We start from the raw sequence: 17,240 nt of genomic DNA, 5'->3' as shown, positions 1-17,240 counted from the left end.
ATCCCCCCGGCCACCACTCACGCTCATGCTCTTTTTCTCTCAAAATAAATAAATGGATAAACATTAAAAAAAAAAAACAAAAACGTTCTATTTCACCCTTTGCCATCCCTGATTGCTATTCCCAGGGGCAATTATTTTAAATTATTTAGTGGTTTCTTCTGCTATTCATCTCTGTGAATATTTCTAAAAATCTGTGAATTATTTCTAAATAACATGCTTATAACTGCTACTTCATACTTTTAGTCCATTAAGCTTTTTTTTTTTTTTTACTTCATATTATGGAAAGTGAAGATTTTGTTCTTTTCCCCCACCTCCCTTCCCTCCGTCTGCCCCCCTCCCCTCATCACATATCTATATTTTCCAAGGTAGTTGTATCACAGTTATTGTTTATATCAGGGTTTATATTATTACGGCTATCACTCTTTTCAGTGGGGCCATGCAGGCCGTACCCTGCTTATGGTTTACAATTCTGGTGTAACTTTTAAAGTATTCTCTGAGGTTAATAATCGTCCCACCCTGCCCCATTACTTGAGTTTGCTATATGATTATCACTTTTCTTTTTTTAATGTTTGTTTATTTATTTATTTATTTATTTATTTATTTATTTATTTGAGAGAGACACAGTACGAGCAGGGGAAGAGCAGGGAGAGAGGGAGACACAGAATCTGAAGCAGGCTCCAGTCTCTGAACTGTCAGCACAGAGCCCGACGCAGGGCTGAAACTCATGAACTGTGAGACCATGACCGGAGCTGAAGTCGGACGCTCAACCAACTGAGCCACCCAGATGCCCCTGATTATCACTTATAATTAATTCTCTTATTAGTACTGTCAGGCCCATTGGGTAATAATTCAGGTTTTTGTTTTCTTTGGGTGGGGGGAGGCTCTCCTGCAGCTGGTCCGGTCTCAACTGGTCGCCCAGCCGACTGGTTATGGCCATCATCCTGGGGATGCCATTCTCTATTTCTCCTCTTTGTTGGATTCCCTGAGTCCTGGATCCCATGCCTGGCTGCTCTTTGGTGTATTCTCCTGTTTTGTTGGAGCTGACAGGACTTATGAAATCAGATGCAGTTGGGAAAGTGTAAAGTTTGCCTTTTTGGGGGGGCACATCCTCTCTTCTTCTTTCCCCTCCACTGCCCTTATAAAGTGCTGTCATGCACCTGCCTGAGTGAAGGGCCGCCGTGTTGTGTTCTCTGTGTACAGACAGCCTTGGCCACCTCTGCATGCCTGGCTGCTGTGGTCCCATGGCAGAACCAAGAAGGAGCAGCCTTTGCTCCCATGCCATTGCCCGTGAATCTTTTTTGTCCCAAGGATGTCTTTGGTGACTTGGAAATCAGTGACTGTAAGAGCCAGGTTGTTTGAAGTTCATGCAGCATTTGATTAAACTCTGACCTGTTTGCCCTGGTCCCTCACTTAGCTGAGGAGAGACCCAAGCATCAAAAACAAAGCATGAGGCATGGCATCAGGCCTGCCTCCAGCCAAATGCTATTCTGACAGCAGTCGTTTATTGAGTACCTGTTGAGCACAATGCTCTGGGTGGGGTGAAAGGGGACGACCCTAGGAAGATGCTCCTTCTGGAAACAGGTGCCTGTCGTAGAGCGGAGGCTGAAAGAACTGTGGTAAGCACCAAACAAAGCATTTGGGGACATGGAGGTAGAAGCAACTATCTGTATTGGTGCATTCAAGAAAGCTCCATGGAAGGGGTGGCATTGAAGCTCGTCTTGAAGGACAGAGTATTCTAGGCAAAGGCATAAAGCACAAGCAAACAAGACCAGTCGAGAGGAAGTGAAGACAGAGAGGGCTTTTCCACTGATAGAGCATCTACTATGTTACTGAGGTTCTATGCTTTACCTCCTTTAATCCTTACAGCACCCTGTTAGGGCAGACAATACTGTCCCCATTTTACAGATGAGAAAATTGAGGTTTATAGAAACTGAGTCATCTGCCCAAGTTGATGTGCCTCTTCAGAGGCAGGAATGAGGTTTAAACACAAGGTTGCCTGATTCCAAAGCTCTCATTCTTTTCATCCCCAAACACCCCTTGAAACAAAATCAGGAGTAAGAGCAAAAACCGTAATAATGCCGTGTTCATAATAACGTGGAACCTCACATAAAGGATTAACTGGGCATTTTCCTTCAACTGACTTAAGCAAGGACATCGGGCATCCCCAAATTGTTGTTCTGATAGCACGAGGCCAAAGTTACCACACAGGACACGATTTCTTTTAGTTTTATACTTTAATCGTAGCTGGTTAGTTATTTGCACTGCTCTTCTGTGGATCCATCCCAGGAACTTTGCTTGTCTTCTCTCTAGGTCCAGGCCTTTCTTCCCTTTCTGTGGCATCCTCTGCCTAGTGGGGTCTTGGTCACGTTCCACTCTGGGTTTCCCAGTCCATTTGATTTTTTCTTTATGTTTTTATTAGCAAGTCTTTCTGATGTCCCTGAGTTCTTACACACAAATCAGGCATTTTCAACCTTCTTAAAAATATTAAGGCAAAAATGATCAGGTAAACCCCACACATCCAGACATTTTCAGAAAATAAACTCAGAAATGCCTGTAATTTTTAAATGCTCATGTTCCACATTAGGTTCAAAACTGACATGCTCGAACATCATTCATTGAAGTATCCTAAGATTACTTTCGAATGATTAGCGGTCAGAAGGGGACACAGGTTTTGCATGTAGTCACTGCCTGTATATCACTCACTGGTGTCAGCATGTATGAGTTAACAAGCCTGGATTTTATGTGATGGTTGTCTGGAGTGGTAGTGGCGTCTGTCTGAATCTTCAGGAGACCATGTGCATTTCATACGTAGGAGGCCCTCGTTCAATGCAGATGACTAATCTAATATAGGACTTGGGGATCTTTTTAAATCAGGGCCTAATATTTCTTAGTAAGTAGTGGCAAGAAATTCTTTAACTGGGGCTTTATCTTGAAAAATAAAACAGAAAATAATAGTTTGTTTTTTAACTTAAATTATAATTGCCGCTACGTATTGATTTCTGGGCGTAAATAGAGTGAATCCCATATGGGCAGTGTTGGGATATTTTCAGCAAAATTGTATGAGAGTGTGGATGTGGCATCTTTCTCTTATGTTTGACTTCAGCAACAGGATTATCAAAAGTAATTCCAAAAATATTAGAGAACTCTTACTTTTTGCAAAGTTCTGTCATAATTCTTTGATCATTCTCTGCAGAAGCTCTCTCATGTATTTCTCCTTTAATCTTTCACTAGGTTGTTTGCCATTGGCTTTGAGTGGAATCCTGTTATTGACTAATAAGGCTTTTATGGGCTCCATTATATTCTGCATCAGCTGCTGATTTGCACTTCTGGTTTGCAACTTACTTACCATGCCTAGTCACTGTATCATCTGATGTTCTAACAATTAGCAAGCCGTTGCCGTTAAGGATTAAATAAGATAAAATGCATAAACATAGCAGCATAGTAAATATAAATAATTATGAGAAAACCCTCTCCTTTGCTTTCCCCAGACTTGGTGTATTTGTTTGCATTTTATGCCTTTGCCTAGAATATTCTACCCTTTGAGACAGGTCAGTTCACAGATGAATGTTTTCATGTTACAGCGACTTGTGCTTCCCTATAAAACTTTCTGCTGAGCTCATAACTTGGAACCCTTAGAAAAAGAGCCGTAGGATGTAAATGGTTGGAGATCTGGGGTGGCAGGCATTTCCAGAAGCTGATATTGTCATCAGGGATGAACTGACAGAGACCTGAGTCATACAATATTTAGCAGATGGGGTAAAGAGGCCAGTTAAACAGGAGACACGGCTGAGGTTGAATTCAGAGGCTCAGTACTTGGGCACCTAGAAGTGTAAACTGGAATAAGGAACTCAGGAGAGAAGACGCCGAGGGTGGAGCTGGGAAGGTGGCAGAGTTGGTGAGGTCGGTTTTCAATCTTCTGAGATGTGATTTTGGAGCCCTCTTTCCCTCTACAGAGAAATAAACAACCCGTGCCAAGGGATTGTGCCCACTGGCGCTTTAGAAAAATTCCTTTTGGTTTTGGAGCCTTTGATCCGTGTTCAGAAGTCAACACCTTGACAAGGCTGCCATTTGGAGCTAACAGTTCCCGCAGTGTCAGTGGAAGATTTGATTGGGGCATCTTAGAGGAGGATGGAGGGTGTGACTGCAGAGGAGGGAGAGAGCGCCTGGCGTGACGCGTGGCCCGGGGCGCAGGGCCTGACAGCCTCCAGGGGACCCGGACCAGCGGGTGTGTTTGAGGCTTACATCGTTCAGATTTCTGCATGCCTGAGGGCACTCTTGACATGCCTCTCCTTCGCCACAGCATAGCGGTCTGGTCATAGCTGCTCCCTTCGCACCATGGCTGCGGGGGCGGGGCGGGGGGGTAGGCTTGGGCATCTCCTACTTCTGCCGTTCCCATTCCCCATCCTCCTCCTCTTCCTCTCTTCCTCTTCTCCCTAGCTGCCCATGACTGTCCCTCCATTCTTTCCACCACACCCTCTACTCTTTGCGTCGTGGGTGTTCAGCATTTGAGGACATGGAGATTTGCCTTGAATCACGTGGGCTTTAGGTTTCTTCTCTGATGCATGTATGTGTTCTTCCTAACTTAGCATTTCTCAGAATGTGTCCTGTGAAACAGTGTGATAGGAGTATACACACAACATTGGCTTATAATCAAAGGGTAGGAAGTGCTGGTTTTTGCAAAGGTTAAAAACCTTTTGTTTTTCAGGGGCTCCTGGGTGCCTCGGTCGGTTAAGGGTCCCAACTCTTGATTTCAGCTCAGGTCACGATCTCACAGTTGGTGAGTTCGACAGAGCCCACTTGGGGTTCTCTCTCTCTTCCAGGCTGTCTTCTGTCTCTTTCTCTCAAAATAAAAAATAAACTTAAAAAAAAAAAAAAAAAAGACACCTTTTGTTTTTCAAACCTTAGGCCTCCGCAGAGCTTTAGTTGCCAAAAGTATATCCTGACTCCCCATGGGGTGTTTCTCAGTGTCAGTTACTTGTACAAGAACCTGTTTTTAATCTCTCAGGGCTAGTATTCTGCAGGACATGGTTTCCAGAAGGGCTGCTGTAATTGGCTTAGGCTCTGGAAGAGTAGAAACCACATTGCCCTCCACTATGGATCCCCATGTTAGCTGAGTACAGCCATTTCTGAGTAAACTCTTGAGACTTTTTTTTAAGACTTTTTTATTGTTGGGGCACCTCGGTGGCTCAGTCGGTTAAGCATCTGACTTGGGCTCCGGTCATGATCTCATGGTTCATGGGTTTGAGTCCTGTGTCGGGTTCTGTGCTGACAGCTCAGAGCCTGGAGCCTGTTTCAGATTCTGTGTCTCTCTCTCTCTCTCTCTGTCCCTGCCCCTCCCCCACTTATGCTGTCTCTTTCTGTCTTAAAAATAAACATTAAAAATTTTTTTTTAACTTTTTTATTGTTGGAAAAATTTCTGTAAAATTCACCATTTAAACCATTTTAAAGTATATAGTTGAGAGGCATTTAGTCCATTCACAGTGTTGTGCGTCCATCACCATCCTCTGATTCCAGAACATTTTCATGATCCCAAAAGGAAACCCTGGACCCATTAAGCAGTCACTCCCCATTTCTCCCTCCCTCAGCCCTAGCAACCACAAACCTGCTTTCCATTTCTATGGATTTGCCTATTCTGGACATTTCCTATCGGTGGAATCAGATACAAGGTCTTAGACGTGCGTGATACCTCTTCCCCTCCCCCCCCCCCCACTCCCCCCCACCAGTGTAGTTCTTCATCATTGGCCAAACCTCATTCGTGTGTAAGTAACAGAAAGCAGCTCTCCATCTGGAAGCCTCCAAGTCCTGTGGCCAGGTTAAAAATATCCTGGAATACTGTGGAAAAGGGTCAGTGGTGCAGTTGCCATGGCCATGAAATGGCCTGGGATTTCAGGAAGCTGGCTCGAGCCAGGCTGGGAGCCCTTTTGTGGTGGTGGAAGTGACAGGCTGTTGGCACAGTTGGATTTAACACCCTCACCCCTCCTCTCTCTCCCATCAGAGGTCTTCACTTCAGGCCACTCATCTTTTAATAACCACCAAACATGTCAGAGTGGGCTGGGCTCTTCGGGGAATCTTCATATGCCTTTCGGGCAAGATCTTCCAGCCTGAGGACTCATGCAAAAATTGGATGTCCTGGGGCTGTCTGTTTCATGTGTTGCAATTCCCAGGGGATGGGTCATTCCTCACCCACTAGAGAGATAGCTACTGGCCACCCCCTTGTAGCACCCTGTGCTCACCGGCCTTATGGGCTCGTTAAACCCCCACCTGTCGCTCCATTGAATTGCCAAGATTCTCTCGTCTCTGGGCTGCACCCTTCACTCCTCCATTCCTGATGCCCCTCGAGGCCGGGCACACCACTTCCAGAAGAAACCATTGTCAGTGTGCCCACTCTTCTGCCCAAGGAACCTGTGGTATTGTCTTCGTGTCCAAACACCTTTCCAGTTTTTGAGTGTGTTTCTTTCCTTCTTGGTGTAGACCGTGACCCTTCAGACTCATCAGACTGGTCTTGTTCCTCTTCCCCCTAGAGCCTTTAGCTCTGCCTCCCCAGGCTTGGAACACCAGCCTGCTCTCTCCTTTTTTCCTTGACCAATCTGACTCTTCCTTGAAGCTTAGCTCACAGCTCAGTGGCACAGGCACAGGGCTTCCCCGAACATTCCAGCAACTCTTGCTGCCCACACTACATTCATGTTGCAACTCTACTACCGCAGAATTTAGAACTGGCAACATTTTCCCCTAAAGATTTTATCACTTAGTCTTTCTCCCCTAGTCAGATGACTAGCTCTTGGAGGAAGGGACAGTAAAGTTAAGCAAGTAGAGTGGGAAGGCACCAGGCTGTGAATCTGAGGGCCAGGTCACCTGTGGGTATGGCCACTTGCTGGCTCTCTTGTCTTGGAAAAGCTACTTACCTTGAGCTTCTGTTCTCATCTATAAAATGAGTGGGGGCGGGGAGTAAAGAGAGTGTTTTAGTTTCCTATTTGCTGCTATAACAAGTTACTATAAACTTAGTGGCTTAAAGCAACACAAATGTATTCCCTTGAGTTCTGGAGGTCAGAAGTTGAAAATGGATCTGTACGCAGCATTCCTCCAGGAGGCTCTTGGGAGAATCTGTTTCTTGTCTTTTCCAGCTTTTGGAGGCCAGCTTTGGAGGATATCATTCTGTCAACCACAATGGATTCTTAGGTCTCTCTTGTGTCTCTAACATGCCACGAATCTGAAGACACGTTTCTTCCAGTTATTTAGAGTTTAGCGCTGTACTAGACTCATTAATTTCTTGATAAGTTAGTTTATCCATGAGGATTTCCTTCTCTCAGATTGTTACTGGGGATTCCAGGGCCTATTGAAATTCAATAATAGAAAGAACTGTGAGCACAAACTTCAGGATTGTTTTGTTTTTAGACTCCCACTGACTGCACTTTGCTAGCGAAAATGTGACGATGCTTCTCTTCTTCTTTTTTTTTTTTTTTTTTTTTCTGCTTTGCCCATTTTGAGAAAAGCCTCAAAGGATTTCATCTGTTTCCCAATAGCCAGGGGTAGCCTTTTAAGCAGCTTGTTAATTATACTGGTGATTCTGCTGTATGTCCAGTGGTCTTTCCATAAACTCCTGATTGTGTTTCCAGGTCCTTTTGCATAACTTGAAGTAGATGTGTCGTTAAGGTCTAGAAGCCAAACAGACAAGGATACTAACCTAGATAATCTCATCTGTAATTGCTACTTAATGTTATGATATTTCACAGAAATTTAGATTGGTATGTATATGGGAGGTATGCTATTTTTCTTTGCCTGCATTCCATCGGGTGATGTCCACCTTGGGTAACCACCCCTTACAAAGCAGTGAGAAAGCGGGGAGCCTGGCTGGCTCAGTCCAAGGAACATGTGACTTGTGATTTGGGGGTCATGGGTTCGTGCCCCACATTGGGTGTAAAGATTTCTTAAATAAATACATAAACTTAAAACAAAAACAAAACCAGCAGTGAGAAATCATCCATAAAATCAACACCCTTCTCCACCCCCCAGTTAAGAGTTGAGGTTACTTTTGACTGTTGAGTCGAAGACATTTACAGTGTGAGTCAAGCATGTCTGTGGCCTGTGTATTGAAGCTTTCTTTCTATTTTGCTTTCTAGATGCACCCCCTGGGCCTATGTAATAACAATGACGAAGAGGACTTGTATGAATATGGCTGGGTAGGAGTAGTGAAGCTGGAACAGCCAGAACTGGACCCAAAACCATGCCTCACTGTCCTGGGCAAGGTAAGCGCCAGGCCCTTTGAATCTCTCTGATTCCGACTGGTGTTCTCTGCTCTCCCATTTCATCAGTTCCTCACATAGGTGGTTACAGAGAAGAGCCGTCCCAGCACAGCCGTCTCTCCCAGCTGACCCGTGTGGGGATAAGGACTAAGACATGTCCTGTGGCAGCCCACCGTGGTGCTTCCAAGCTTGGACTGTGACGGAGCCTGCCAGCCTCAGAGTCGGCTCCACCTCTTGTCCACTCTGTGACTTTAGGCAAGTCACTTCCCCTCCAGGAGTCTCAGCTTCTTATCTGTGTAATGGTTTCATAATAGAGATTCACACTACCTTATACCCTTGGGGACAGAGGTGTCAGAACTCTGAGATTTGGGGAATTTAGGAAGGTGTTAAGGCTGTACATACTTTATATTAAGTAACCCCCAGGAGATCTGGGGCACTCCTTCATCATTAAACACCTCCATATTTGTGTAGCAACCTGTATGGATATTCACATTAAGCGGGATAACTAAAATCTCGTGTTAGTTCAGGGCAACTTTGCCTCTAAATGAGTTCAGGTTCATTAAGTTTTGCTGCCAAGTAAGTTCTGGAAAAACTCCTGGGTTTTTAGAGCTTTTTTGGTTTCAGAATGGCAGACGGCAATTATGGTCCTATATTAGAACTTACCTCAGAGGATGGTTAGGAGGAGAGATGAGATACAAACGACCAGCAGAGTAAGCTTTCAAAACATTTTTGCTGCCATTGGTTGCTGTCATCCCATTTAGAAGCACGAAATGAGAGACTCGTTAGCCAAGAAGGTCAGCTTTATCTCCGGCTGCAGTGTGAAGATAGAAAGAAATTTATTGTGGGAAAACTATCCATCAATGATCTTAAAATATGACAGATGGCCATCTGTTTTAAACTGGATCATTTTGTTAAAGGGAAAGGTTTGAAGAAAGTTATTAGAATTCTAGTTAGAGGAAAGGCGGTATCTCCTAAGGATAGTGTTACTGCCTGAATATTTTTTTATAATCTCAGAAGGTGCTGTTTAGGTACCATGGGGAGACAGCTGGGGGGCAGGGGAAAAAAACGTCCTGATTCCTGACCTCTTGATGATCCAGGCAGGAGAAGAGAGATGGTTTTGATGCAGGGTATTTTAGGGGGAGCCTTTTCCAGACTCCAAGATGCCCCCGGCAGTGTCTCATGAAAGGCTTTCGGTCCAGGAGACCATTATGGGTCTAAGCTAGGATTTTCATGCCCCTCTTGTCTTCTGAATAGCTTCTTGAGCACTTGTCAAGTTCTCCTGCCCTTTTATAAGGGTGGGAGGGGGCGGGGGGAACAACCCAGGAATTATTACCTGTCTGGTTTACAGTTCATGAAGTCAAATCAAGGTGTTTTAGGTGACCCAGGTCCTGATACTTCATCGTTTAAATAGTCGGCCAGAGCTGCTTAATGATGCTAGGAGAGCCGCGACCCCTTTGAGAATACTGTAGTGTTTTCCTAGGAGAAATGCCAGCTACATCCAAAGGTTAGGAACACTGCTTTCCTTGTGGGCAGAACACTTCTCCTATAATATTTTCTCCTACACTTAAGCTGCTGCTATGCAGGGCCCAGCAGCTTGACTTAATTTGTTTTGCTCCAGCCCAGTGGAGCTCTGCCTTTGCATCTGTTGTGTCTACAAGTGGGTTGGAACAGTGCTCCCAGGGACACCCCATTGTTCTTCGATGGCTCGGTGCTGTTGAAGTCACTTGGAGAACCCGCTTGTTACCTTCTCCACCTAGAACAACCATGTAGTGGTTTTACTTGAAGAGGTTTGTATGGTTTGGCCTGCTGGCCTGTGAAGCCAGGGGGAATAAAAACCCTAGACATATATTGAATCATTAAGTACTTCTCGGGTTTATTCATTCACCAAATATTTATTGAATGCCGGGGCCCCGAAGCTAAGTGTGTGGTTCTACCTGCTTGCAAGCAACAGCCCTCCCTCCCCCCGCCACGTCTCTGGTTGGAAAGGCTGTGTGGTGGCCAGGCAGTATTTACACGTGGTTAGTTCCCGAAATTTGACTTAGCACCTGAATAAAATCATTAGCAAAAACGCTTGGGCCAGACAAAGCAAGACAGTTTCGCATTTGTTTAGAGCCTGGGTCTGTAAGGAGGTGTGATGACTCATTCATCTCTCTCTCTTTCTTTCTCTCTTTCCCTCCTTTTTTTTTTTTCTTTCTACCTTCCTTCCTTCCTCTCTCTTTTCACTTCTCATTTAAAAAAATTTTTTACTGTTTGGTTTTTTTTGAGAGGGAGGGAGAACACGAGCAGGGCGGGGACAGAGAGAGAAGGAGACACAGAATCTGAAGCAGGCTCTAGGCTCAGAGCTGTCAGCACAGAGCCCGACATGAAGCTCGAACTCACAAACTGTGAGATCATGACCTGAGCTGAAGTCGGACACTTAACCGACGGAGCTACCCAGGCTCCCCTTTTCATTTCTTATTTTATTTTATTTTATTTTATTTTATTTTATTTTATTTTATTTATTTTTTAAATGTTTATTTTTGAGAGATAGACACAGAGTGCAAGCAGGAGAGGGGCAGAGACAGAGAACGAGACACGGAATTCGAAGCAGGCTCCAGGCTCCAAGCTGTCAGCACAGAGGCCAGCGCGGGGCTCAAACTGGGGAATGGCGAGATCATGACCTGAACCAAGGTCGGACACTTAACTGACTGAGCCACCCAGGTGCCCCTTCATTTCTCATTTTAAAGTGTAGTTGTTCTCAAATTCCCTTTTATTATCTTTGCTAACTGTGCCCTTTTTTTTTTTTTTTTTTTTAAATCCCCAAGGGCAGTAGCAAGGGACTAGGATAAAGAAAAGCGGGGCGCCTGGGTGGCGCAGTCGGTTAAGCGTCTGACTTCAGCCAGGTCACGATCTCGCGGTCCGTGAGTTCGAGCCCCGTGTCGGGCTCTGGGCTGATGGCTCAGAGCCTGGAGCCTATTTCCGATTCTGTGTCTCCCTCTCTCTCTGCCCCTCCCCCGTTCGTGCTCGGTCTCTCTCTGTCCCAAAAATAAATAAACGTTGAAAAAAAAAAAATTAAAAAAAAAAAAAAAAAAGAAAAGCACAGTGATCCTCATGGGCAGCCCTGTCTCCTGCAGATAGCATGCTTTTCTCTCATTTCTTTGCTCAGTGGCTATGGCAAGAAGGCGGTGGGCAGTGGAGAGAAGCACAAAAGGAAGAGATTACAGCCAAGTCAACATGGGGGTGGGAGGAGGGACTCCTCCATATAGATGTTGAGACTTGCTGAAAACCATAGAAGGGAGGACTGTGTCAGGCACTCGGAAGAGCCTGTGGGAGAACAGGGGAGGGCCAGACACAGACCCCTCTCCCTCCCCCAGCCCTTACCCTCATCGCCTACCCGCCCACAGAAAATGCCATAGGGTGAAATGTTGAAACAAGAGAGGAATGTCCTAAATTAAAAACCTGTAAATGCCTCTCCAGGAGTTCAAATAAAGTTTCGTTTTAAAAGCAAAAGACATAAACTCATCACCTTGGTTTATTACTGAATGCTTTTGAACTCCTCAGAAGGGAACACTATAAACTCATGAGAGAAAAATGATTTATGATCTTCTCCTTATAATCTTTTCAGTTCTGCAGGAGGCAGGGCAGACAGTGGGATCAGCTAGGGAGGTAGAGTTGGGGTGAGAGGGAGCCCCCCACAAGGATGTAGCCAGCCGGGGCACCAGGCCAGGCCCTGCATCACACCAGACCCAGAACAAATCTCTAGGCTTTCTGGGCCTTTCTCTTTCACTTTGTGTTAAGAGGCTGTTATGGGCTCCTTACTCTTCTAATATTTTGAGCTTCTGTGTCATTTAAAATCTCTTCCTTGAGATTCTAGTTCAGGGAGGTTCTCTTTGCAGCACTGAAGGGCAGACTCGGTTTTTAAAATAGAATAAAATTGACATTTCTGAGCAACTTACTACTAAAAGTAAGGGTCTTCAGCCGTCCCCACAGTACAGGAATCTATGCTCATCTCCTGGGCATTTTAAGCCTTCAGTTCAAACAGTGTTTATTAAACATCTTCTGGGACTGGCAAGAATTTTGAAGGTTGACTTTACCAGCTTCAGTTCCTATGATCCATCCACGTAACTGAGGGTCTCATGGCAGGAACACAGAGGATGTGTTGGAGTTTCTAACAAAGCCCGCCTGGCCCAGATTCCATAATGGAGACAGAATGAACCTCTCTCCCCCTCATCCCACCTTGCACTGGACTCTTACGGAGGGTTTTGAAAGACAGGACAGTCAACAGGCATGGACCAGCTCTTTCTGGTACTTAGGAGGACAGCGTGAGGAAATTATGAATTGAGACAAGAAAGGCAGGGAGTTCCGGGTCAAAGAGACCTAGCTCTAGCAGAGCCACCTCAGAGAGGTCACTTCAGTTCTGGGGCCCTTATGCTTGGGGCTCGTGCCTGAGGAGAACATAAAAGCAGCCATCATGTGTTAGGTGCTGGCTCAGCGCTAGGTAGGAGCTTTCTCTGCAGCATCTTTCGTTTTCAGACTGGCTCTGAGATCGTGTCCAGATTCCCGTTTTACCATGAGGAAATCAAGTCCCCGAGACATTCTCTACATAACGTAAGAGCAAACAGCTCCCAAGTCGCTGACCTGAGATCTGAGATAAAGACTGTTCTGCTGCCTCACCTATGTTAGTTTCTCCCCTTTGCCCCCTTTTGTCTTCACCAATTTGTAGCTAAAAATCGATGCTTTTCAGGAGTCACTGGCTTAGTTAGGACTGTTGGTTCCACTTAACAGAGACCCAGCTTGAGCTGCGTTTAGCCAAAAGGGGATTTGCTCTTGAGGCTCCTGGGTGGCTGCTGCTCTTCTAGAATAGCTGACTCTGGGCTCAGTGCCAGTGGCCCCTCCCCAGGTCTTCTGTATATATCTGCTTTTATTCCCCTCTCTCTCTCTCTCTCTCTCTCTCTCTCCCTCCCTCCCTCTCCCTCTCTCTCCCTCTCTCTCTCCCTCTCCCTCTCTCTCCCTTCCTCCCTCCCTCCCTCCCTCCCTCTCCCTCTCTCTCCCTTCCTCCCTCCCTCCCTCCCTCTCCCTCTCTCTCCCTCTCTCTCTCCCTCTCCCTCTCTCTCCCTTCCTCCCTCCCTCCCTCCCTCTCCCTCTCTCTCCCTCCCTCTCTCCACCTGCTTGGTAGGAGACATAGCCCCCCAATATCCCTGTGTCTGACACTTTCTTGTTTTCAAGCCTACAGGATTCTAGAAAAGATTTGTCAGCCCATTGTGGACCAGGTGGTCACTTTTAGTCTGGTCGGATGTGATCTGGGGCTGGGAACACACAGAACTTAGCTTCCTGCCCAGCCATGTGTGGGGGGTTAGAGGATGAAGTGTTCTCCAGAAGACAGCTGGTGGGGGACAGTGCTAGGCTACCGTCCCTAAGCAGCCTCCTGTAGTCGCCAAGTCATGTATGGGATCGTTAGCTAGTAGGTGATGTCCTCAATTTATCCTGAGTCATTCAGAGAAGCACCAGTTGGAAGGGACTTCTCTGGTCCATGTGTACCATGAAGAGTTCATTCTTCTTGCCCTGAGCTGACAGCCAATCCCTGGTATAGATAGTAATGATGAGGAGGAGCGAGTCTATGGGGCTGGAAGTGGCAGATGGGTTTTAGAGAGAGGGGCTGTGTTAGACAGGGAGAGATGGGGGAACAACCTCCAAGAACAGGGCAGAAAGAAAGGAAGCAAAGAAGTTCTTCAAGGGGCATTGAAAGTTGCTGGGGAAGGAATAGGCTTTCAGGTTAAGGAGTTTAGTCTTTATTCCCCAGGCTGGTTGGAGGCGGAAGGATCAGGGTGGTGCCCAGACATCAGTTCTCACAAATGCTTTGGTGAGGTTCAAGCCAGTGACATTGCTGAGGACACTTCGTGTTTGCCTTCACATTTCCCCAGTCTGTTGGCAGTGTGTATAGAAAAAGGAAGCATTATATCCCTGAAGTGATGGAGCATAGTCCCACCATGGCTGATGACCGCTTCTGCTGGGTCCTGGGGGAAAAGCAAACCGTGCATCACGTAAGGCCTGTTATAGAGGATGCAGGAGCAATTGAGGACAGAGACCAAATCCTTCTTCGTACATGGGGCTCTGCCCAGGAAAAATTCTTACTTATCCTTCTTGCTTTTTTTTTTTTTTTTTAAATTTACATTTATTTTTGAGAAAGAGAGTCAGCACAAGTAGGGGAGGGGCTGAGGAAGATGGAGAGAACCTCAAGCAGGCTCCACGCTCAGCACAGAGCCCTACATGGGGCTCGATTTCACAATCATGAGATCATGACCTGAGTCAAAATCAGGAGTCAGACACTTAACCGACTGAGCCACCCAGGTGCCCCTCTTACTTCTCTTTCAAAGAGCGACTCCTAAAATAGAGAATTCATGATGATGAATGGGTTTTGTTTGGCCAAGCCTCTCTGAACTAGGGCTTGTCTTTCCTGGGCATTGTCTCTCTGGGATCTCTGGTAAAAGTCAAAGCTGGTAACATCATAGTGTAGGTGGTAATTTAGCCCACCAGTTCGCACCATGAGGTCAGGGTACCCTTAGGGCTTCCCACAGGTGGTCCCACAAGACCAGAGCTGTTTCATAATAATGCTAAGATGTCACTTGCCGAATCACTCATTCCCTCACAAGCATATGGTAGGGTTCTCCAGAGGCATCATTTTGTGTGATGACTTCATTGTTCTGTCAGCTAATGGGATATGTGCTCATATTTTCTGTGTTTTAAGGGTTTCTCAGTTTTAGAGTGTCTGGCTGGCAGTCTGTAGAGCATGCAACTCTTGGTCTCAGGGTGCTGAGTTTGAATCCCACGTTGGGTGTAGAGTTTACTTAAAAATAAATAAATAAGGGCACCTGGGTGGTTCAGTCGATTAAGAATCTCACTTGGGCTCAGGTCATGATCTCCCGGTTGGTTCGTAGTTTGAGCCCCGCATCCAGCTCCCTGCTGTCAGCATGGAGCCTGCATCAGAGCCTGTGTCTGCCTTTCTCTCCCCTCCCCCCACTGGTGCTCTCTCAAAAATAAGTAAAAACATTAAAAAAAAATGTTTCTCAGTTTTAATTCCTAATATGGTCAATATCAATAGATGTCACCCACAGAAACACAAGTTCTTTGGGATTCATTTTCGAGAATGTGAAAGGAGACCCGAGATTTGAGTGCACTGAGCTAGCATGAGGTCCCCACTCTAAGATAATCTCCTAGAGCTTGGCTGAGGGAAACACCCTATTAGAAAGTTAGCCGAGATGAGCAGAAACTAGAGAACAGTGCAGGAACTAGAGGTGAATGTGTTGTCAGGAGATGATTCTCTTCTGCAGTCTTGGAGTCAAGAGTGTTGGTTCTAGACTTTAAGTAATTTGAGTAACACTAATGGGTTGCTATTTCCCATATTTAATAACAAGTAACTGAAAAACGAATTCCAATGGAAAGTCATCAAGTAAAAAAGATCTCAATATCTTTGAGGCTTGCATTGGAATAGAACCTTCAGCCTTAGCCTTCAATGACAGGGCTTAACTAGATAGGCCTTTGCTTAAGGCAAAACCGTGTGGGAAGTTGGGTCTGACTGCAGAGCTATTGAAGAGCCTGTAGGCTGGAGGGTGAGGGGGCTTGTCCTTCAGCATGCCCTTCTCCTTTGGGTGTTTGGTCACAGATGTGCATGTCCTCAGGTGGGTGCCTGAGTGCCCTGGCCCTTAGGCCAAGTCCAGCTTAGCACTCTTGAGTATGAGATTTCCGTCTCCAGTGGAATGGTGGCACTGAAATCCTGGGTCTGACTTGCTGCGGGAAAGGGGAGAAGGCGGCAGGGTCAGCGGGGTGTCAGAGGCAGCAGGTCCCCATCACAAGCATTGGTGTCAGGGAAGCGCGTGGGGCACTATGGCGACGGCGCGTTGTGGGCATATCCCTGGGAGCACCCTGTGCTTCAGGACACTTACCTGAGTCAGACCTTCTCAGGGCATGTCTTCTGAGTCCTCTTACCACAGTGGTTCTCAACTGGAGGTGTGGCCTCCCTCCCAGCCCTGGGGACATTTGGCAAAGCCCTGGGACATTTTTGGTCTTCTGACAAAAGCACCCACAAGGGATTGGGGGTAGGGGTTGGGGTGCTACTGACACACAGTGGGTAGAAGCCAAGGATGGTGCTCAGCAGCCTGCAGTGCACAGGTTGGCACCCCCCCCCCCCCCACACCCGACAAAGAATCATCTGGCCTCACTTGTCACTAGTATCCCAGATGAGACACCCTGTGCTATCATAATGGGCAAGTTTTATCTCCCTAAGAAGACCTTAAATTCCACTTCCTCCTCCCTCATTCCCTTCCCTGCCCCGCTGCCCTCCAGTATAATGACAGGTTCACGGTAGCCTTTTTGTGATGGGTCCTGGTGAGGCGTGGGTGCAGTGTTCCAGCATGTTCGTGTTTCCGAGGGAAGAATAGAGAGAGCCCAGATCTTGAAGCCCTACGCACTAGGTGCAAACGGTAATTCTTCCACTCCGGTAGTAGCTGGAACTAGCTTTGGGCCAGTTAATCTGTCTTTGCCTCCATTTCTCCATATCCCCCCTCTGGCAAGATAGTTGTGATGATTAAAAAATATAATGTATGCCGAGTTTTTGGAATGTGTTCATTCTCCACAAATATCAGTTTCCTTCCTTCTCTAAACTTGCCCTACCAAGCGGATGAAAGCGCTTTTTCTAAGGTGAGCTGAGGTGGGTTTGTTGTTGGAGAGGAAGTTTGGAAGGCTCTTCAGATTTATTTTAGGGAATGCTTGGGTAAATACCTCCCATATTTGGTTAAAAAGGAAAGCAGGAAAGGAACTTAGTAAAAGAAATCAGATCAGGAGGAAAAGATTGGCATGATATGAATGGAAAAAGGAAAGACTCAGGGAATACCACTTTTCTTCTAAGGTCACATGTCTGATGTGAAAGTCACAAACTTTTAATTTGATGCTTTTCTTCTTTACCTAAATCTTCCAGGAACTTCTTAGTTAAAATGCTATATTAAGCACAATACCTTTTTTTTTTTT

The 17,240-nt window shown here is 46.0% G+C and overlaps 1 protein-coding gene across 2 annotated transcripts in view; it reads left to right on the top strand.

Annotated features, from left to right (window-relative positions):
- ZNRF3 (zinc and ring finger 3) overlaps window positions 1-17,240 on the top strand; it is a 158,694-nt gene that overhangs the window by 88,651 nt on the left and 52,803 nt on the right. For both annotated transcript variants that reach the window (XM_047828369.1, XM_047828370.1), the window contains one exon: window positions 8,118-8,243. In XM_047828369.1, coding sequence (XP_047684325.1) covers window positions 8,118-8,243 — 126 coding nt within the window. The remainder of the gene's footprint in view (window positions 1-8,117; window positions 8,244-17,240) is intronic.

Source organism: Prionailurus viverrinus, chromosome D3 (genome assembly GCF_022837055.1).
Source record: "Prionailurus viverrinus isolate Anna chromosome D3, UM_Priviv_1.0, whole genome shotgun sequence".
NCBI classification, from domain to species: domain Eukaryota; kingdom Metazoa; phylum Chordata; class Mammalia; order Carnivora; family Felidae; genus Prionailurus; species Prionailurus viverrinus.
Note: the sequence above shows the minus strand (reverse complement) of the source record. Positions and strands in the feature narration are given on the sequence as shown.